This window comes from Rhamphochromis longiceps, linkage group LG12 (genome assembly GCF_057381845.1).
Source record: "Rhamphochromis longiceps isolate RC_006_pf linkage group LG12, R_longiceps_female_GT1.1, whole genome shotgun sequence".
Lineage (NCBI taxonomy): Eukaryota > Metazoa > Chordata > Actinopteri > Cichliformes > Cichlidae > Rhamphochromis > Rhamphochromis longiceps.
Window position 1 is genome coordinate 36772493 of NC_140568.1, and position 23756 is coordinate 36796248.

At 40.9% G+C, this 23756-nt stretch overlaps 1 protein-coding gene and 1 pseudogene across 1 annotated transcript; both read right to left on the bottom strand.

Moving 5' to 3' along the window:
* Positions 1–4139: 4139 nt before the first annotated feature.
* On the bottom strand, positions 4140–10373 carry LOC146657808 (uncharacterized). The gene is made up of 2 exons (XM_085426132.1): positions 10077–10373; positions 4140–9761 (listed from the first exon to the last, which is right to left on the bottom strand). The coding sequence occupies exons 1-2, from the start codon at positions 10156–10158 to the stop codon at positions 9370–9372; spliced, it is 474 nt and encodes a 157-aa protein (XP_085282258.1). The 5' UTR covers positions 10159–10373; the 3' UTR covers positions 4140–9369.
* A 3812-nt stretch (positions 10374–14185) lies between these two features.
* On the bottom strand, positions 14186–15513 carry LOC146657809 (E3 SUMO-protein ligase ZBED1-like; annotated as a pseudogene).
* Between the last annotated feature and the right edge of the window lie 8243 nt (positions 15514–23756).

The window sequence follows — 23756 nt, forward strand, 5'->3', positions numbered from 1 at the left end:
GGAGGGGGAGAGATCAAAAAATCTCACGGAGAAATTCACCTTTATTTTACTTCAAAAACCTTCTGTTTCTATTACACCAAAAAATTATTAAGATGTGATGGGTCTTAATCACTTAGGATGTTATGTGTAAAGAAAAAGATTTAAATCCAAATATTGTCAAAATATGATCTGTCTTTCTAGTCCTTGTTAATAAGACTTTTCAGAAACATGCACAGATAAAGGAAGGCAGTCCTATATATTTCTTTATTATGTGTTAAAGCACAGATCCTGGTTGAAGAAAAAACCCCAGTCATCATCACAGTAATAACATGTAACATGGTAATACCATTTAGAGTAAATATCTGTTTCTGACATTATTAGGGGCAAATACAACAAGGTCAGCTACTTCTAAATTTAAAATTGAGATCATCCAGGCCTTTATATCTTTAAGATATGTCAGTAGTTTAAAAAATGTATTTATGTTATCTGGCTTCATAAACAAGCACAACTGGGTATCATCTGCATAACTAAAATATATGTTAAAAAAAACAAAATAAACATAGTGAAGCATGACACACTGAAGCATAGCGTGAAATTTATGATAAAGTATAAACTTTTTAGTATAAGTATGATCACAATGACGTTAAAACCATGGAATGCTTGTCATCTAATAAAGTTAAATGTGTCCTGTTAAATATCAAACTATTATTACGTCTTATTGCGATGCAGTCTCATACACATATGGTCATACAATAGAACAGAACAGTCTAAATAAAGTGCAGCAGTTGTTAACGCTTCTGTACTTGATGATGCATCTGCATTTGTGGTAAATCTGGTTATTTTTTTCTCTAATGGTTAAAACTTTTATGTACAGATGTTTATGAATCTTTATAGCAGAGAGCTAGCTCTGCACAAGGTGAAACACTTAAATTCTTTGGACTGGAAAATGTGTCAGAAGAAAACTCAAGTTTTTCTTGATTTATTATTTAATCATTATTACAGTATTTAGGTCCTTGGGATCTTTTAAAACAATTTAAAAGCTCTTTCGAGGCCAGGTGAAATTCTTTTAAATGAGTGGAATGCAGCCCTTGTTATGTAACTAATCTTCTGTTCATTCTCCAAGTGTGGGCTTCATGGGGTAATAAGCATTATTTATTACAAGTCTCATTTATTAGGTCTCTGTGGTTTGTTAAATTCTTAATCTAATCATCCTGCATTAACCATCATCCTACCGATTGCTCTTGTTGTTTGTTGTTGTTTTAATCATTCCAATTTTTATGACTTCCTAATGATGTCACATGATTGTTTTTAATTCACATTGGAAGCAGACTTGTTCCTGTAAATCTGGGGTCTCGAACTCACCGCCCAGGTCGACTTGCGGCCCTCGTCACCCCTACTTGTGGCCCATATATTGACGTGAACAAATATAATGCAATTTGGCCCTCGAAGGGAGAATTTGTTTGTTATTGATTGCAATGTTAAAATAAGTGATTTAAAAAGCAAAAGATTATTTAATATGAAGGCAATATGAGCAGATATGTGTGGAAGTCCCGAGGTCAAAATGGGAGACGCCCCCAAGGGTGGTGGGGAATGACCGAGCTAAGATCCTGTGGGACTTCCAGAAAGAGACAGACAAAATGGAGAAAAATGGAGAAAAGAAGCTTAAGAAATACCAAGGGCTCAGAGAAGAACTGGAGAAGATGTTGAGGGTGAAGGTAAGACCTGGGATCACCCCAGTGGTAACCAGAGCACTAGGTGAGGTGACCCCCAAGCTAGTCCAGTGGCTCCAGCAGATCCCGGGAACAACATCAGAGATCTCTGTCCAGAAGAGTGCAGTCCTAGGAACAGCTCATTTAAGTTTGAGACCCCTGTTGTAAATGTTAATCTAGGGGTGGAGGTTAATGGGTATCAGGTTGGGTGGTCTCAGGATTTTGTTTGTGCTTTTCACTAACAATGTGATTCTGTTGGCTTCACTGATGCATGACCTCCAGGTTTCACTTCAGCATTTTCCAGCTTTGTGAAGTGGCAGGATGAGAATCAGACTTAGACTATGGTTCTCAGAAAACCGTGGAATCCGCATATGACGGGCGAACAGTTGGCTACCCTAAAAGGAAGAGTTTAAATATGTCAAGGTCACAAGTGAGGGGAGAGTAGAATGGGAGATTGACAGATAAGTTGGTGCAGCATTTACAATGATGCCGATGGTTTATTGGTCTGTTGTGGTGAAGAGAGAGCTGAGTGTGAAGGCAGATATAGATTTACAGGTTTATCTACATTCATCCCCTCATGTATGGTCACAACCTTTGGGTAGTGGCCAAAAGACTGAGATCCAAATGACATCTAAGATCATAAATAGTAAAGAATCCACTTATAGTTTATGCAATTTTCTCTAATTCAGCTTATATGAAATATAATGGTTAGTATGTATTTCTTGTTTTTATTTTGTCATATACTGGATATAATTGAACTTTCTTTTCTTTTTTTTTTCTTTTTTTTTTTTTTAAATGACATCAGAAACAGCAGTATGCGACATTACGTGATGGCAGAGCTTCAGTTCATCCTTTGTCATTTTTTTTTTTTTTTTTTTTTTAATAAATAGGACAGGGGGAATGAATGAGAGAGAGAGGGGGAGAGAAAGAAAGAAAACCAAAGGGGAGAAGAGACGGTGAGAAGGGGGGGGAAGAGAGAGAAAAAAAAAAAAAAAAAAAACTCCTGGGTCACCTGTATGGAGAAAAAAAACAAAAAAAAAAACAAACAAACAAAAACAAACAGAGGAGACAGCAAACAACAAAGAGCAACATAATAATAGAGAAAACAAAGCACCATCACAATAAACTAGCTAGTCATAGATATCAGTATTTACTAAGTAATAAACGATATTGTGCAGCACGCAAGATAGACAGCGCACAGTGTGCTTTGAGGCAGCAGCCAAGAAAGCTTTAGTCCGCGTCTGTGAATACCCATGTGTGCATACCTGTGTGGATCAGCATGCTTGCATTCCAAAGGTTTCTCCATGTAATGATCTGCTAGGGAGTGTGGGGGGGCCACAGCCCCGTCCTCCAGGGTGTGAAGCGGGTATGGAGGAGATCAAAACTCCAGACATCCAGAGGCCCCCAGAACACAAGAGACCATGGAAGACCAACAGAGGGGCAGCCGCGCCACTGTCCCAGTAAGAGCTGAGGAGAGTCCCAGATGAGGGCTCGCCCAGCAGCCGCGGAGCAGAAGTCAGGGGGAGTTGCAGTGACGCGCCCGTGAGCTCTGCCGGCCCCCAGCTGCGCCTGAGTGACCGAGCCCTAGGCCGAGAGGCCGGGGGCACCCCACCTCCAAAGGGGCCCGAGCGAGCCCCAGGCCCCGACAAGCGGCCGCCAAGGAGTGAGCCGGTGTGTACCCGGACGCCCACCCCCAGACACAAAGAACCACCAACACACCGACACCTGAGGGAGTCCGCCACCGGCAGGGGAAGTGGTGGTGGGTGGAGATAGGCCTCCAAACCTTGGAGGGCCTGAGGTGTCCCCAGAGAGGTGGCGTCTGATACCCAACCTGACATATAGACACAGACATACAGGCACACACAGACACAAACATCCATTCCCACCCTCATGCTCTCATATGCACTCACTCCACACTCAACCAACGTGGAGACAGACATAAAGAGACGCTGTACACACAATCACACTCCCCAAGCGTACTCTACAAACCGGGTCTAGGTACCCTTGCCCCTGGAGGGGGGAATTGCACCCAGACCCAGGTGGTGTTACCCTTTTCCCTGCAGTGGGGAGAGGCAGACCACCCCGACTCCGCAGCAGCAGGGAGGCCCCACACCCCAGACCGCAGTCGGACGGCCAACTCCTCCTACTAGCCCTCCCGCTCCAGCAGGCCGCAGAGAATGGGGGTGGGAGAAGACTCCAAACCTCCCTCCACCCGCTCATTGTAGTGTTGATGCATATGTGTTCTAAGGTGCAATTAAAACCCAGGAGGGCATGGAGCTACCTGCCAAGGAGCAGCAGGTAAGCGCATAGTCCCTCCTGCTAACCCTCAATGACTAAGTGTATTTAAAATTGAGAGGTGGGTAACTACGTCAGGGGTGAGGTATACACCCTGATGGTGATTTGGACTCCGTGATTGTGCCCACCCCCAAGATCCTATATGTATGTGTAATGAGAGTGTGAATAATGTGAATGTCTAAGTTGTGGGATAAAATTGAGGCAGAGGCAGCCAGAAGGGGACGGGGGGGGGTAGCCTCCTCTGCACCCTGGTGACATACCCCCACTCCAAGGCCCTGCATGTGTGGGTGGTTGTGGAGGAGCGGGAAGAGGGAGGCAGCTGGAGATGGGGAGGGAAGGAAGGGAGGGGCAGGTAACCCCTCCCTGGGGCCAGCTCCCCCGCTGACCCCAGTAGGCACTCCCACCCTCCGCGACCCGCCAGGGAAGGGGGGCCCAGGCCCATCAGACCGGGGCCCAGTGCAGTAGCGCCCCCCGGCTCCACAGAGCCCTGGACAGTCCACCCAACCCCACCACAGAGAAAACTGCACCCACCCCACCAACCACACATCTTCCAGACTACATAAGACGGTAAACGCCCAGGCTGAGATCTTCCTCCACCTCTCCTGTATCTCCCCCTCCTGCAGAGAGTTCCTGAGAGAAGAAAGCTCCTGCAAGATGTGACCATCCCCCCCACCAGTTGAAGAGCCCCCCAGGCGGCTCGATGCACCGGCGGCACCCTGCTCCAGGGCCGGGCCCCCATGCACCCACCCGCCCACAACCCCGGCAACACACCAACCAGGACCCGAGCCCCCGAGGCCCGGCCCGGGCCCCAGCCCAGAGACGGAGCGCCCCCAAAACCTCACGCCCATCCCGGACCCACCCAGGGGCAGCCAGGTTGCCAGGTCAGTAACCCACGTCCGTCAGCACAGACCCTCCCCTAGCCCCGCTGCACGCAGCCGCGAGGAAACAGTCACCTGAGAGCCAACAGAGCCCTCAACCGGACGTGACCGCTACCCCGGGTTGAGCCCCCCAAGGAAGATGCCTCCGGGGAACCCCCCGACGCCCTAAGCCTGTCCCTACCCCCTCACCAATCACAACAGTGAAGGCGGGACCAAACTATGACCCCCCACCCCCACTAGGTGATGGAGCTGATAAAAGGGGCCCAGAGCAATTGATCTAATGTGGTGGCAGAGGCTGTGTCAAGACTAATGTAATCTAATAGATAATTTCTATATTGGTTAGAATTAAGATTATTTTTATTTTTCCAGTTCATGAGGACTGTTTTCTTGGCTATGCATAGGGCAGTGAAGATCATATGGGCTATATTCTTTTCTGAAGTGACATTATCTAAGCTGCCCAACAAACACACTAAGGGGGAGGTTGGAATGTTACATTTCAGACATTTTGATAAGTCTTCACATATCTCGCGCCAAAACTTTTGCACTGGTGGACAGAACCAAAGAGCGTGGATGTAATTGTCTGGTGTATTGCCTTGACAGTGTGAGCAGTTGTTGGAAGATGTAAAGCCCATCTTGAACATCCGATGACCTGTATAGTGCACTCTATGAAGTATTTTGTATTGTATTAATTGCAGACTGGGATTTTTAATTAATTTAAAAGTTTTTAAGCAAATCTGAGACCAGAAGTTTTGGTCTAGGTTGACTGATAAATCTGCTTCCCACTTTGCAGTAGGAAGGGATATTGATTCATCTAATTTAGAAAGTGTTCTGTATATTTTAGATAATAATTTGGGGGATTTAAGAGTAAGAAAATGTGCCGCACTTAGTGGTGTTTGTAATTCAACTTGACTGAGGTTAAATTTCTTTTTTACTATGGATTTAATTTGTTGATATTCTAAAAACCTTGTCTTGTTGATCCCATATTGTTCAACTAGTCTGTCAAATGGAATAAATTCTGTTCCCTCTAATATATGTTCTAAGTATTTAATTCCTTTACAACTCCATTCTGGGAAATTAATCATATTATTGTTTTGTAATATGTCAGGGTTATTCCAGATAGGTGTACGTTTGCATGGGATTAATGAAGACTCCGTTATTTTTAGAAACTCCCACCATGCTGTTAGAGAAAAGCTGATGTTGATACTTTTAAAGCATTCATGTCTTTTGATGTTTGAGCTAATAAATGGTAGGTCTGAAATCTCTAGATCCTTGCATAGTGCCTGTTCAACATCTAGCCAGGGCTCAACTAAGAAGGTATGTTTTAACCATTCTGAGATGAACTGAAGCCTGTTGGCTAAGAAGTATTGGTGAAAATTAGGCAGATCTAATCCTCCTCTATCCTTGGTTCTTTGTAGCGTTTTTAAGCTAATACGCGGGGGTTTATCTTTCCAAAGGAATTTGGAAATATATGAATCCAGAGATCTGAACCAATCTTGTGATGGTTTGTTAGGGATCATCAAAAATAAGTAATTTATTTTTGGCAAGATCATCATTTTTATAGTGGCGACCCTTCCCATGAGTGATATGGGTAAAGATTTCCATCTAGTCAGATCGCCTTCTACTTTCTTTAGAAGTGGGATGTGGTTTAGTTTAGTTAAGTCTGAAAGCTTAGGAGAGATATTAATACCTAAATATTTAATATTTCCGGATTGCAGTGGGGCAGAGGAAGAATTATGGAAGGAGCAGTTAATGGGGAGAACTGTAGATTTTGGCCAGTTAATTGAATAATCTGAAACTCTTGAAAACCAGTTTATTAAAGTAATTACCTCAGAGAGGTTGGTTTGTGTGTTTTGCAGAAAAAGCAACACATCATCCGCATAGAGACTGATTTTATGTTCTATGTTCTTACATTTTATGCCCTTAATTGTTGTAGCCTGTCTAAATGCTGCTGCTAGAGGTTCGATAAAAATTGCAAAAAGTGAGGGGGAGAGTGGGCATCCCTGTCTGGTGCCCCTCAGGAGACAGAAGCTGGAGGATGTCTGGTCATTTGTTCTGATACGAGCCGTTGGGGAATTGTATAATATTCTTATCCAGTTTATGAAAGAGTTTCCAAAACCAAATTTGTGTAAAGTTGCGAATAAAAATTTCCAATTAACTCTGTCAAATGCTTTTTCTGCATCTAGAGATAATATTATGGCTTCGATGTTTTTATCGTATGAGTAGTCTATTAAATTAAGTAATCTACGAGTGTTTGTTGAGGAGTGCCGACCTTTTATGAAACCAGTTTGGTCAGGATGAATTAAGAGGGGGGTCATTTTCTCTAATCTCTTTGAGAGAGCTTTGCAGATTATTTTAAGGTCTACATTTAAAAGAGAAATTGGACGATAGCTTGAGGGAAATAAAGGATCTTTGCCTGGTTTTAGCAGGAGACTAATGTTGGCAGAATTCATATTTGGTGGTAGTCTGCCCTTTTCCTCGATTTCCTGCAACATGCTGTGGAATACTGGTGCCAAAATTGTCCAGAATTCTTTGTAGAATTCTGCAGGGAAGCCGTCTGGACCTGGAGCCTTATTATTGGGCATACTTATCAGGGCTTCCTGGAGTTCACTTGGCGTCAGTGGCGAATCCAGTTCCATTGCTTGACTGTCTAGTAATTTTGGAAGAGTTACGTTGTCAAGAAACAGATCAATTTCATTTTTAGATGGGTTTATTTGTGGTGAGTATAAAGTTTCATAGAAATCCCTAAAAATGTTGTTTATTCTTCCAGGATCATATATTGTGTTCCCCGATAAATCTTTAGCAGCACATATAGTTGTTTTTTCTTTATTTATTTTTAGCTGGTTAGCTAGAAATCGACCTGATTTGTTACTGTGTTCAAAATTCTGCAAGCGAAGTCTTTGTATAAGGAATTGTGTTTTTTTATTAATAGTTTCATTTAATTCTAGTTTTGTTTTGCATATTTTGTTCAATGTTTCCTGATCTTGGTGGGACGCGTAGGCTTCTTCTAGTGACTTGATGTTTTTTTCTAATTCTTGAATATTTTTGTTTTCTTCTTTCTTTTTGTGTGATGAGAAAGAAATTATTTTACCTCTCATCACAGCTTTCCCTGCTTCCCATAGAACAGAAGCAGATATTCCGGGAGTGTCATTAAAGTCTAAATATGAAGTCCATTCCTTTTTAAAGTATTTAATAAAGTCTTCATCTTTAAGTAGTGATATATTAAATCTCCAGTTTTTACTTGGCGTAGTATTATTCTTGTGCATTAGTGTTAAAGATACAGGAGCATGATCGCTGACAGCTATAGGATGAATCTCAGTGTCTGAAATGTCACACAGCAGTGAGCTGCTGACCAAAAAATAATCCAGACGAGAGTAAGAGTGATGAACATGCGAGAAAAAAGTATATTCCTTACTGGTGGGGTGAAGAGAGCGCCATGCATCGCAAAGACCAAAGTCGTTCATATACTGTTTGATTATATTTGTGGACTGCCAATTACGCTGAGTTCCTGTTGTGTTGAGCCTATCCATTTCTTCATTTAGTCCAAGGTTGAGGTCACCGCCAAGAATGAGTGTGCAATCAAGGTGTTCAGAGAGTGCACTAAAAAAACCGTGGAAGAATGAGGGTTCATCAACATTTGGACCATATATACTAACAATACATAGTTTTTTGTTCAATATTGATAGTTTAATAATTAGAAATCTACCCTCTGGATCTATAACTGTATCGAGTACTGTAAAATTAACATTTTTATGTATTAAAATTGCTACTCCCCGTTGTCTAGAATTATAACCGGCTGCAAACACGTTAGGAAACTCAGGTGTTTTAAGTTCATTTAAACCTGTGACAGGTTTGTGAGTTTCTTGTAATAAAACAACATCTGCCTGTAGTTTTTTAAGCTGGTTAAATATTTTTAACCTCTTTCCTCTGGTGCCAGCTCCATTTACATTCCATGTGACAAACCTCAGCATGCCCTTAATTGTGCGTGTATGTTTAATGATGTATGCTGGGTGTTTCGTTTAGACAGGTGGAGAGAATATGGAAACATCCCTTGTTTGTAAATAGAAAGAGAAAAAGAAGTGTGGTGAGAGACTCCATAAGTCTGACTATGTGTGTGAATATTCACTAATATGAACAAGCGTGGCTTGCTTATGTGTCCTGCAAGTCTGTGCGTGCTGTGAGGCTGTTGTGAATGTGCTGCCGTTGAGCTGATGTGTTTGCGTGATCGTGTTGTGAAAATATGGAGAAATAGAGGGTGTTGTTTGTAGGTGAGTGGGGGAGTAGGTGACCACAGCAGTGAAAGACAAGAGAAAGAAAGAAACCACATGAACTGTGAGCGACAACAAAAAAAAGGAAACGAAACGGAAACATTCCAATTAAAGCAATGACGGAGGGTGACGGTGTTATATCTGCTATGACATCCTACTGATATTACTAGGTTAAACACATTTTAAAGGAGAAAGTGTGAATGAATAAGAAAAGAGTGTAGCGGGTTCTTATCTGGAGTGCAGTCAGTATAACCACGGTGTGGTGCCGGGGTCGCGGTACAGCTGTCCGTCCACGTAGAGCCGGTCCACAGCGATGACAGCACGGGAGCCTTTCTGGATAAAGCTACGTCGAACTGGGAACAGGACCTTGCGTCGTTCCAGGATCTCTTTGGGGAACTGGTCGTTCACGCTGAAGTCCGTTCCTTTCAGCTCTCTGCCGCGACTCTTCACCTGTTCCTTCTGTTTGAATTGACTGAATTTGGCCACAATAGGCCGTGGTCTCCCGGTCCGCGACCGCGCGCCCCCCAAGCGATGTACTCTATCGAAGTCGATGTTCTTTACGGTGTCCTCCGGCAGCTTCAGGTGGATTTTAATGAAGTTTTTCACCGTTGCCTCTGCGTCCTCTCCGGCAGTTTCTGGAATACCAGAAAACACAAGATTATCTCTCATGCTACGGGCTTGTAGATCGATAACGGACTCTTTTATTTTTTTATTTTCAATGTTTAGCTGGGTCACGTTATCGGTGAGAGATTTAACCGACTCCCGTAGCGTGGCATTTTCAGCGGCAAGCGTTTCCACCTGCCGCTGGCTGAATTCCAGGGATTCTCTCAGAGATTTAAATTCCCGGTGTAAAATCTCCACCAGGGACAGCCTCGCATCGAAACTGGACAATCGCTTGTCGATTGACTCCAGGATTTCTGCGATGTCTTTGCCGGCAGGCGATGTTGTACCGGGGGAGTCTGCCTGGCGACTTCTCTTCGATGACGGCGTCTCGATTTTGGCCGGGGAAGATGCACTCTGGGCCTTATGCATTACTAAATCTTGAAAACAGCGGTCGATGTAATCTTGGAGAGCGTCTAAACTCTCCCCGTTGTCCTCCAGGGTGTTAGAGATGATAAAACAGATGTTGTTAGTTATATGACAATTGATTAGTATATTTGGTAATACTGAAGCTTGGAAAACCTTTGTTAAACTCTATGCTACCATTTGCTTTTTCTCCGCCAAAATCTCCGGCGTCTGACGTCACCTACAACATCACTTCCGTAATATTTGAACTTTCAAAGAACAGCTTCAGCCCAAAATCACTGGTGACTCATCTTTTCATTCACTTTCAACATGGGGAAGAGATTTATGGCATAATGGGTTATATTTTAACTTGGATTCAAAAAGGACTTAATCAATTTTGTCCTTTTCATTCTTTTAAGTATTTCAAATATTAAGTTGCTTTTAGCAAGTAACTTAGAGTTAGACTTTGAATTATGTACAAGCATTAACACCTAGTATATAATTCAATATGATTATGAAATAGGCATAAAATGACAGTCTATTATGTCCAGAAATATAAAGCAAATATATTAAATGAAAATAAAAAAATGTTAGGCTCTCAGTGTATTAAACACAGATTTTTCTCCATCTTTTTGAGGAAGCACTTACTTCCTCTAATTATACATTTTTGTTGTGGATGAGTTTCTTTCAGGTGAGTCCTAGATAGTCTAATACATACCTCAGATCTCCAACTGTCAAAGTAAAATAAAACACTGTCACAAAATACCAAACACTTCCATACTAAACACTCATGTCCATTTAACCTGCTTATAAGAAGAAGGAACATGTCTCTTGGAAGTCCCAATAAAGAAAAAAGCCTGAATAATGTTTCAATTTGATGCTGTTGATATGAGATGTCCCAGTAAGATTTCTATATGATTCCTTTAACCTGCTTAAAAAGAACAGAATTTCACATTTCAAGTGACAGAAAAAAATGTTAGCCATGAAAAGCATTGTGATTCAGTAGATCCCTTCACCATTTTAAAAATACATAAAGTGAGCAAACACAATATTTATTACAGACTGGGAAATAATTATTTGATCCCCTCCTGAGTTTGTACGTTTTCCCACGTAAAAAAAAGAACAATGTCTAATGTTTATGGTAGCTTTGTTTTAATGGAAAGAGACAGAACATCAAATCAAAAATCCAAAAGAAATATTACATAAAAGTTATATAAAGATATACATTTATTTGCTTGTCACTGAGTTAAGTGAGTATCCCCAAACAAAACAGGGGCAGGTATTTGGTGGAGAAACCTTTGTTGGTAAGCACAACAGATTATCGGATTATCTCAGCCCACTTTAACAGTACTGCCTTTTATGTGATATTGTGCCCTCCATTTGGGTCAAATTGGCTTGATGTTTGAAGGCCTGTAGTGACAGAATTTTTTTTAAAAATCCCTTAAATCTGTTAAACCTAAAGTAGCAAGCCTGATTTTAAAATGTAAGGATATTTGTGTTAAGTTAAAAATTGTCAGAAAAATAAATACTCAAGTATTACTAATTCACCTCTTGAGTCACACTGAACTAAAAATGTGATACTGCTGATTAGGGCTGCCACAAACGATTATTTTGATAGTCGACTAGTCACCGATTATTTTTGCGATTAGTCGACTAATCAGATCATGCATCCATTGGACGTAAAACGTACAGCTTACTGCACCAGCATGCATCTGCTCTTGTATAACTATCATTAGCTTGCAGCTTTAAGTGTTTAAGGTATGTGCTAACTAAAAATAAAGACAAGATGATAGTTTATTAAATTTTAATGAAATTTGCAGATTGTTTCAGTGAAGTTTAATAAACTCCTTGCTATCTAAAATATAACGGGACACCGGAGTATATTCTCGAGCATCTCACACTTCTGAAAATCAGTTGTCTGCTTGACGTTTATTCAGCTGTATAAAAACTATAACTTTAATCTCAGCCAAACTTTATTTGTTCCTGAGTAAATCAATACTAAAAAAAAAGCCAAACAATAACATTTTAAATTATCTAAGTGACTTATATGTTTAACCTGAGTAGCGAAAGACGGCGGTGGGTTTGAAAACGATTTGCCGGGAGTCCGGTGTTCTCACGGGCTCTAGTGAGCCTTGCCCCTGGCTAGCTATCAAGTTAGTGGGTAACAGACGTCTCCGAAAACATCGGAGCACTTTTGAAAATATGTGGTGTCTTGATAAACTGAGCAGATATTTGAGGTTTATACAGCTACATTCTCACCTGAAAATATATTGAACGTTTATTTTGTGACACAGAAAGAATAATAAGAGTAATATTAAAATTAACTAGCTGCCGCCATTGTTGGAAACTGAGCTGGGCTGCGCTATGAATTCTGGGACAGAGCTACTTCTTCGGGGTTTAACGGCAGCTGGCATCCTTGTACATGCAGTGCTGCCATCTTCTGTTACAGTCCGTTATTACACTCTTAAATCCTACTACTCATTCCTGCATCTTTTGTGATCTGACAAAGCTTCAAACGACGCGTCGACTATTAAATTAATCGTCGACAATTTTGATAGTCAACGTAATCGTGACTAGTCGACTAATCGCGGCAGCCCTACTGCTGATGGTCAGCAGAATTGCCCAGATTTCTGTCTAAGTCAAGTAAAGCTACAATAACAAGTTTGACTTGCAACCAATTTTTATAAAAGTAAAGCCCATTTACATTTACATTCTTTCCACACGTGTCCTCTGTAATTGCCTTACATTCATACTGGCAGGTATGAATGGCAGTACCAGGTCTGGCTATGAGCTCCATTGGCTGGATGGGTCAAAGCTATGAGGGAAATTAATAGCTGTCATAGTTGTCCAGCCCCATGAAGCAGTCATTCTAAGGAAAACACTCTTGTAAGTTCATTTCCAAAAGTAAATTCAAAGTAAACAACATAATTTTGTCAGGAACAAGTTATTAGTGCTGAGTGCTGAGCAGAGTAGATAATGAGTTGAGTTTGTTACAAACCAAAGTCTGTCTTTGTCAGCAAACTGTCACAGGTGAGTGAATCTGTTTGTACACTTGGAAAAGAAAAATTAGTCTCAAAAGAGCAAACATCAATTTTGATAAGGAAAGGGGAAAAAAACAAACAAACATACAAGAAATGACATAGACAAATCAATAGACCATAGAAATCAGTCTTCAACTACAGAACATTTCAAAGAATTGTTTCACCTCAAACTATACTCTTTAACTTTGGTTAAGAGAAGATATTTACTAAGAAAGAAAGCTTAACAACACCATATTATTATGTTCTATAGTAGGACTGCACAGTTATGGCCTAAATAATTACCATGATTGTTACGATAAATATTCATCTCATGATTGAGCTTTTTATTTTTATATAGATAGATAGATGACTCCAGACTACATGTATGGTATTTCAGCGAGGGTTATGAATTATGCAACCGTGTTGGACATCTGAATTGACCATGGTGATTCATGTTTGTATTGTGTTCAGGAAGTGGGGACAGTAGAAGGAAGTTTGATTTTAAGCATCAGTTTGCTAGGACCACACAAAGGCAAATGTGTCCGACAGTTAAGGGTATAAGAATATGGAATTAATCTCAAGAGTTGCAGAAATATGCACCGTTTTAAAATGTGTTGCATACTTAAAAGGATAAATCAATATGAAAAACATGAAAGTTTGGGGTAAATGTGGAAGGAAAAAATTTCATTGCCATTTAGTAGTGCTGTATACTGCTGATTAGGGCTGCCACAAACGATTATTTTGATAGTCGACTAGTCACCGATTATTTTTGCGATTAGTCAACTAATCAGATCATACATCCATTGGATGTAAAACGTACAGCTTATTGCACCAGCATGCATCTGCTCTTATATAACTATCATTAGCTTACAGCTTAATGTGTTTAAGGTATGTGGAACTAAAAATAAAGACAAGATGATAGTTTATTAAACTTTTAATGAAATTTCTAGTTTGAAGCAACAAACCGAAAACGGATATAACAAAAGTGCTCACAACTATATTGAACTTTGGGACTATATAGTCAGTATAGCAATCTACCCAAGATTATTGTTCATAGCCAGGAAAGTTAGCTTTTCTACATGTTCTGCAGAAAGGCTTGCTCTTTTTTGAGAGCAGATGTTCCCTGCTGTGGAGAAGATCCACTCCAATGGGGTGGAGGTTGCAGGAATGCACAGAAAATATTTGGCTAGCTTTGTGGGGAAACGTCCCTCATTTTCGCTCCACCATTTAAGAGGATCATCCTTTTTAGAAACTGTGGCTTCCTTAAAGTACAGCTGAACTTCACTTCTCACATTTTGGACATCTTGGTCCTCCTTAGATGCTTCTTCCTCATTGTCACCTCATTGTTAGATGCTTCTTGACTCCTTGAGTCTGTCTGTGTCAGACTCAAGGGGTCTTTTCAATTCTAACTGAACCATTGGCCGTCTGCACTTTTGAATGCTCATGTGTCCCAGCATTTGCTTCTTTGACAGCAAGCACTTCAACAGTCCCCTGCACTGATGACATCTTCAGGAGCCAAAAACTTCAACTTTCTGTATCCGGGGTCTAAGGCAGCTGCGAGAATAACAGGGTTTTCTTTGTCTGCTGAGAAAGTGGATATACTCCCCCATCTCTATGTTATGCCTTTTTCTGCACTGGCAATGAAAGATTTTCCTGAGCTCGTCTCAGGTTGGCTTTGGTGTACAGCCCGTGTCAGCCCTTTGACCACCTGTGGAAGACCTGAAATGGTTGTGTACTGCTGTCCACTAAGGTAAACAGGACCAGTCTCAAAAGGTGCCAACCCTTGCTTCAGTTCTTCAAGCAGCACTCACTGCTCTGGCTTCAAGTCGAAGTAGTGTTTCCCCCTTGGCGTTACCTCGGGATCTGAAAGAGTAGCAGTGAGAGGCCAGCGCTATTCGAGGAGTCTCTCTATCATGTGGAATGTACTATTCCATCTTGTACTGACATCTTGGATCAGTGTATTTTTCTTCACATTCATTTGCTCCTGTTTCATTTTTAGCCTTGTACTAGCCAGCTCACTTCTCTTAAAGTGCTCCACTAGCTGCCTAGCAGCACCTAGTGCTCTTTCCGTTAGCTCGATAACGCGGTGCGAGGGCTGCACTGGGCTCACTAACAGGGATTTGCCACGTTAATGCTGTTATGGCATTAACGTCATATTAACGAGATTAACGCTGACAGCACTAATAATAAGTAATAAGTAGCTCGCTGTTTACGCTAATGTTAACAGCTAACTAGCCAATTAGCTTACCGAGATGACTGTACCACTTCATCGTCGGATGCCACAACGTGCTTCCTTTTTAGATGCTCGTGCATTGCCGACGGACACTGCTTCTTCTTCTTCGTCTTTGGCGTTTAACGGCATCCTTGTAGATGCATTGTCGCCATCTTCTGTTTCAGTCCGTTATTACACTCTTAAATCCTACTGTTATTCCTGCACCTTTCAGGATTTTACGACGCTTCAAACGACGCGTCGACTATTAAATTAGGCGTCGACGATTTTAATAGTCGACGTAATCATGACTAGTCGACTAATCGTGGCAGCCCTATTGCTGATTACACTGATTTGATGTTTAGTTTTGCATTGTTACATAAAGATACATGTTAGAGGGCTTTTTGGGTTGTTGGCGCCCTCTCGTAAGGATAATTAGATTGGAGATAGGGGGCAGGTGCTAATAAGAATTTATTCTTCTTCCTGCTCCTTTTCACCCATGGGTGCAGTGTTATATTAGTGGGAAAGAGGATTTGTATGTAGGAAATGAAACACTGTTGAACCATGTGTGAAATAAATAAATAAATGAAATGAAATAAAATGTTAGCAAACATTGCGTTTTTTTCTTGACATTCATTTGATTTTTTTTTTTTTTTGGTATATCTGTCATTTCATGAAATATTAGTTGCAAGTTGTTCAGACTAGTGTAGGGAACAGAGTTAAGCCAAGAACTACACAGTGTAGGGAACAGTTGTGATTCGCAAATGATCAAATAGTAATTTAGGGAGTGCTCGATTTGCTTTTATTTTTGTGTCAGTGTTACTTTATCATGCTCAATTAATAGTGGGAAGCCATGACCAAGATTAAAATGTGTTTGATTGTTCAGCCCTGTGACATACTATGTTGAAAAAGACAAACTTGGCTAGCACCATGGATCAGCTTAGGGTTGCAAAGGCAGTTTTTTTAAGGTTCCATGGGACCCTTAAGAACCAAAGAAAACATCTTTGTGTGTTCTCCTGTTGTGGTTTAATGCCCAACAAGCATAACCTATAAGAAACAAAAACACACAAATAGATATTATCTCTTAATCTGCATTTTTAAAATGTCTTTTTTTGGTTCAGGGTTCAAGTTTTTTTGGAACTTGTTTTTGCATCATTTAAATGGTTGTTAGTTTTACCTCTATAGAAATTCACTGAAAGCAAAAGAATTACACTGAAATGAAAGACAAGCTTTTCAGCTCTGCAGGGCCATGCTTATTTAGTCTAATGATGTCACTATCACAGAGTTAAGCCAAGAAACAATATTTGAAAGGAAAACAGCACAGCTAGAAATTTGATGTTTACCAAAATACAAGATCGACTAAATACCAGCAAGGGGCAATATGGTGAGTGATGTATGAGGTGGAAAGGTGCATGGAGAGGCGAAATAAGAGAGCCTGAATGATTGACAGTCTGTCTGCTCTGCGTTTCAGCAACTGAGGGGTGGAATCAATGGTCTTACTTGGCTACCCATGGTAAAAACTTATCCCCTCTCCCTACCTCTCTTCAGTTGTTTCTATCTACCTGTGTCTAAAACCGATGCTTATACTCACATATATTTTTGCCTGCTTGATCTTTTTATATACAATAACATTTCAGTAAGCTTATCCTTCCTGTTCCTTAGGTTTTTCTTCCCAGTCTTTATATCCATGGTGATATACCATAAGCCTCTAAAATACATGTTGTACTACTTGCTATTTGTTATAAATTCTTATTCATATAATACATTGAAAAACAATGATCAAAATAAACAAAAGCACACATATTAAGAGTACGAATTTTACGAAAATTTGATTAACAACAACAACAAAATACAGCTTGTTTAAAATCTTCATTAAGGATACTTGTAAGTTTCACAGTGAATACAAAGAATCACGTTCTTTGTCTGTCAAAGTAGCTCATGAGCTTGTCTTATTGTTCACATAAGAAAGGGAGCAGAAGCTGAGCAAAGTATAGACCAAGTGACAAAGCAACAATAAAAAATCAGCTACAATATAGAAGATTGAGTTAGGTAACTGACAAGGTATGGAAGCAGATAAAGTGTCCCTCCAATGGCCATCTAACCTCTGACCTTTGTAACGAGTGGCTGAGTGTCTAAACGTCATTCAGATAACGAGTTATGGCCCCGTTGACACTAAATGGCAGTCAATGGACAGATAGATGGCCCACTGGGAATGGATGAAGTCAATGGGCAGTGAGAGTGAGTTCCATATTGCATTAATGGGAGCAATACAATATACTAAATGGTATTTAGCAGACACTTTTATCCAAAATGTCTTGAAGTACCTCATTGAGTGCTTTTATTTTTAGAAAGAGTGGCCCCATTGAAAACCAGGGTCCCTTACACCCCAAACCTGTTGGGACTTTGAGTACTTGCAGTGCAGCAATACTGGATTCATATATTCTGAGTCAGCAGGCAAGTATTCCTTTTTTTAATTTTAATTTTATTTTTATATGCAATAAACAGCAAGGAATTTTATATGAATCAGGGGATTTCAGTAAGTCTACATGGTATTTAAAATAATGAAGAAAAGGCACAGAACCCTTAATTCTCTCGTGTGGGAGGGGAGTTTCACTTCTTTACCATTAGGCAAGCGCTGGTGGAGAGGCATTATCTTTAGCAACATTCAAACATAAAATATCCTTTCATTCTTTTGCTACGTGTTAAGAGTCCCTCCAGTATTCATAATTTTCACATTTTCAGAATTCAAGTTTGTTTTTATTTCTTTATCTTCTTCATCTTCATCCTGGCGTTGTTCCCGCTGGTGCAGGGTCCGCTCTTCGGCAAAGGATTCTCCATTAGGTCCTGTCCAAGGTGTCCTCAGGTGATGCGTTGATGGTCTTAATGTCCTCCTTTATTTTGTCCATCCACCGTTTCTTCGGTCTGCCTCGAGGCCGGCATCCTTCTGGGTCGATCATCATTGCCGTTTTTGCTACCGAGTTCTCATCGCTTCAAATCACGTGTCCATACCACCTCAGGCGGGACTCAAGCATCTTTTCCTTAATTGGGGCTACACCTAATCGCTTCCGTATGCCTTTGTTCGTAACACGGTCCTGTCTTGTAATTCCCAGGCTCCATCGAAGCATGCGCATCTCCATGGTGTTTAGAGATTGTTCATGTGTGGTCAATGCGAGCCGACATGCGGAACCATACAGGGCTACTGGGCAGACCACCGCTTTGTAGATTTTTCCCTTGAGTCGATCTGGCATTCTTCTGTTGCAAAGGACACCAGTGACCTGTCGCCATTTTAACCAGGCTGCATTTATTCGTGCTCAGACATCGGAGGTTATATTTCCATTGTAGCTGATGACTGAGCCCAAGTAGCGGAACTCTTCTGTCTTCTTCAACTCTTCGTTGTCAATCATGATGGTGCCATCAGTTTGGGGGCCTCCTTCCAGGTATTCGGTATTTTTCGTATTAAGTCGCATGCCATATTCATCGAGCCGGATCTTCCAGAGTTGCATCGTCGTTTGGGTATCTTCTCCTTCTTTGCTGGCGAGGAATACGTCCTCGGCAAAGAGGAGAGACCATGGATGAGGTAACTGGAGGTCGGCCGTGATGGTATCCATACATAGAATGAAGAGGAGGGGTGACAGAGCTGACCCTTGGTGGACCCCAGCACTAACTGTGAAGGGAGGTGATAGTCCAGCGGCGCATCGGACTGAACTGGTGGCGTTGTCGTAGAGGAGCTGTATCCATTTGAATTACGCCTCAGGGACACCATGTGATCTTAGGGAGTGCCATATGAGGTCATGGGGTACCCTGTCGAAAGCCTTTTCAAGGTCTAGGAAGGCCATATGTACCGTCTTGTTCTTTTCCCTGTGCTTCTCCAGCAGGAGTCGGGCGGCGTGTATGGCGTCAGTTGTTCCACATCCCTTTACGAAACTGCATTGGTTGGGGGTGACGTTGACAATTTCCCGAAGACGTGCATCGATGACTCTTTCGAATATTTTTGTCGTGTGACATAGTAGGCGGATAGGATGATAATTTGAGCATTCGGCTACATCCCCTTTGTTCTTCCATATGGGTATGGTAATGATGGTCGTCCAGACCTTCGGGACTTCTCCTGTGCTGACAATGTTGTTCAACAGTTCTGTCAGGATGGCTGTTCCCGGTCGCCCGAGAAGCTTTCAGACTTTGGTTGGGATATCGTCTGGTCCAGTTGTTTTTTTTATTTCTTTATCTAACGGTTCTTTTTTTTCTTTAGATGCCTAGTATAGCATTATGTACAGTTTGCACAGTTTCATTAACTAAATTTCCCACTGGATGATACATAATTTGTAAGATGTAATGTTTTTTGTATGCAATTCTTCCAGAGAACATAGCATCAGGATTAACATATTTATTTCTTCATTTCCAAGGAGTCTATTGGTGTGTGAAAGCCCCCAAAAGATTTGAAAGCCATTGAGGTGTCATTGGGTCATAAAGTTGGGAATCACACTTTTGCTACACACTGATAGTGAAAAGAAGAGATAAAGGAGCATGACTGTATGTCTAAGCGAAAGTGGAACCCAAGCTACATGTTGCACTTTTGCTGAAAACAGTTAAATGAACTGCAGCTGTAAGTACAATCACACCCGACACTTTTGCCTCGTGCCATTCATAGATAGACGTGTACATAGTCACATCAAAGATGAGTTTTGGACTTCACATTTTGAAGCATTTTGGTCAGAAATGAACTAGAGTGGATGAAAGGGTGCTAATTTATTGGCTAACATTAGCATACTTAGCAATACTTAGCAAACTGCATTCAGAGTGTAGGGGTGCAATACACAAACACACATCGGATAAATAGAAAAGTACAATTTTACTCACTGAAACTGAAGCACAATCTTCTCAGATGATATGCACCAGTATCCATTAAAAATATATATATTTACAAGGGCACGTCAGCACATACAAGCAAAGTTAAGAGGTTCTCTTTAATGACTGAGAAGTAGTGTCTGAGGCCTAGTAAACACCGATTAGCCCCTGTCAGTCTGTCAATCAACATGGCCTCGCCCCTAATTCAGTTATCCCCATGGATGAGTTTCTTTTCTTTCTTTCTTTTTTTTAATTCTCCCCACAACTCAGAGTTGTTATGGCATGTGATTGCAGTCACACTATATGCGTACCTGCCCAACTCTAACTGAATCACGCTCACTTAATTGCATGTGGACACAGCAAGCAGCAATCACACTTGTCAAATGACGTGGACTCGGGGGCTAAGTGCACTCAAGCATGCTATGGATCGCCTTCTGTGAATACACCCTTAAAGTTTTGCTTTATTCAAAGTTTTACGTTGCCAGTTTCACAAAAAGAAACTGTAACCTGATGGGAGTACAGTTTTCATCAACAGTAACAGATGGGAATGACAAGCAAAATAAGGCTGATATCATCTTTGACTATATAGTGTAAAAACAATTTATAACTGTAAAAGATGTTAAGGCATGGGGAAAAAGTCATATCAGATCTACAGGAATAGAGCCAGTTAATGGTGACATCACAAAAGACGGCTGCTACGAGGTCCTTTCTTAAGCCTTAAGACACACTTAAATCCAAAACTTCCTTAATTACATGTAGGTGTACTATACACTAGGTTCAATCAGATCACTTCACATGGAGTAGTAATACAGAGCTGTAAAAGAGAATACCATCCATCCATCCATCCATCTTCATCCGCTTTGTCCAGGGCCGGGTCGCGGGGGCAGCAGCCAAAGAGGCCCAGACCTCCCTCTCCCCAGCCACCTCCTCCAGCTTATCCGGGGGAATACCAAGGCGTTCCCAGGCCAGCCGAGAGATATAATCTCTCCAGCGTGTCCTGGGTCTGCCCCGGGGCCTCCGGGAGGAGGCCCCGGGGCAGACCCAGAGAATACATTTTATGGAAATTACTTGTCATTTAAATATCTCAGCATGTGATGTAAAATTTTCCTATTCACCTGATTTGGAGTTTATAGTAAAGTCTATAAAAAATCAACCATTCTGGCATCTCTGTGGTATTTTAAAAATAGGAACAGTGCCTTTGCTGTTGCAGACAAAAGTCTTCATCATTATACCTTATTCACTTTGCTGTAATTAAATATAATAAATGTCACCTTTCCCTTCTTTTTAGTTTTATATTCCTCTCTACACTTTCACACGTTTAAAGCAGAGCACCGCACAGATCTTGGGTAGATGCTCAAAAGATTAGCAACAACATCAAAGAGATCAACAGCACTATCTCTACAATAATTGATGAGTCCACCACAGTTTATTTGAAGTGTGAGTCCAGCAAAAGTAGTAATCCCCCTTTTGAATTTCTGGGCCTTGGGGAAAAGACCTGACCAAAGGTCTAAATAACTTTAAGCTACAACTCAAAGTTTCATGTTGATTCCCAGTAACTCAGATCCTTTAGCTGTATTTGATGCTGGGTCAGAAGTGAGGGGGGGGGGGGGGGGGGGCTCAGAGATATTCAGGCAGTAACACAGTACTGTCTAAATCACAGAATTAGGCTGCACTGTATTACTGAAGTTGTAGACTTGTACTATGCAAGCTATAGTCTAGAATATAATATTTACCAAACATGTAAAGAAGTTCCCAAAGTGACATATGGGACAGCTGTACTATATATTTATCCCAATTAAGAAACAAATAGTGCAACAGTACTGTAGTTTTAGTACTACACTTGATTAGATAACAGTCTTTTGTTACAAGGCAATTCTTTGAAACACTTGTTTCTGGCATTTTTATAGGATTTGCTAACCATAAGAAATGTAAAATATATCAGGAGCTTTACTCTTCGATAACATTTTAATATGACATAATCACACAGACAGTGCAGAAATTATAAATACAATATGTCACATGGCCCACACTTTTTGCAAGCTCATGTTGTAGGTATAAAATTTCCATTCAAACAACCTGCCACCCTGGAGCTTCAGTTGCAGTGTTAATATGTATTGCACAATCAAATTACCATAGCAAATTTACATTTCCAGCTTGTGTGTGAAAACAATTTCGCACCCATACCCAGCACGCTACAAACTCCTCGTTTTGTCTTTTTCAATCACCACTGTATTTTGCTATGCTGTTTCCACCCTTTCTGACTTTCTTAGCCCCCTTGCCTACTTTATTCCTCCATATCTTCTTTTTGGTGCCACGTTTCTCTGTGCTTGTTAAACCCAAGTGTTTCCCAGCTTCTTACCTTAGCTCTTATTGTTGGTTGGATTCAGAGCCAAGGGTGGATCTAGAGGAATCAGAGGTGTCAGGATGTGGAACATCTTTTCAATGCCACAATACCCGGAGGACTTTGTGTGACCATGCCAAAATCAATCAGCCTTCTATTCATCATCTAACCCTGTCTTTAAAAGTCTTTGAAGATGTCTTACCTAAGTTGTCTGCCTGAAGATCTCAATGTTTTGCTGCTTTTTTTTTTAAACAGTTACATTATTCTCAATTCATATGTGATAAGCTGTTAATGAATATAATCTGTAATATATTAATTCTCAGTACTTAAATGAATATATCAGACTCGCCTAATTCTTGAGCTATATTACTCCTGTCCAAGCTTCGTAACTGCAAAAATGTGAAAGTGTAATATTAAACTATGTAGCAGATGATGTATGCATCATGGAGGCGTTTCAGTGGACAATTTGATGCTGTTGGATGCTGTTTTGTTTTATGTGAGTCATTGTCAGTGACATAGAAGTGGAGCTGCAGGTGTGGCTGCCAAGTAAGAGAAAGAAAAGCTGTAACTCTGAAGCATACCAATTACAACAACACTTGGAGTTGCCAGGTTTGGAAAATTAATCTTATCTCATACCGAGATTCCCTTATGTTTTTTTCGCCTTAAGTTTTACTTAAGGAAGAAGAAACATTTTGAAACTCTGAAACTTAAGGCTTATAAGATATTAAAAATAATTAAGACTTTTACAAAGTATTCGATTGCATGTTTTAGCCTATCTAGAAGGTCTGGAAAGAATACGTTTTGCAGACTAAAATATATGCTCTGCATGAAAATACACGATGACAGTTTCAAAGACAGAGGGCCAGGGAGAGGGAATATATACTCAAAACTTCATTTGAAATCTGAAAAACATAAACAATGTGAAAAGGGGATCAAAGATCAACTGGATAAGACTGGTAGAAAAATAAAGAAAGAGGCTGCGCTGAGTGTTTGAGATTTCTGATAGGAATGCCTCCGGGCCTGCAAAGAGAGGAGAGCAGAGTGCAAGTGAATCCGCCTCATGATGTCTTCCTTTTCTCTTCCTCTTTTCCTCCTCCACCCTCCTCCAATCGGTCTCATGAAATGTGACGAAAGGAGCTTTCCTAAAGTTATGTCTTAAGTTAGAAAAAAAGGGTGCCAATGTAGCAGCAGGTGTCTCTAAGGCCTCACATCA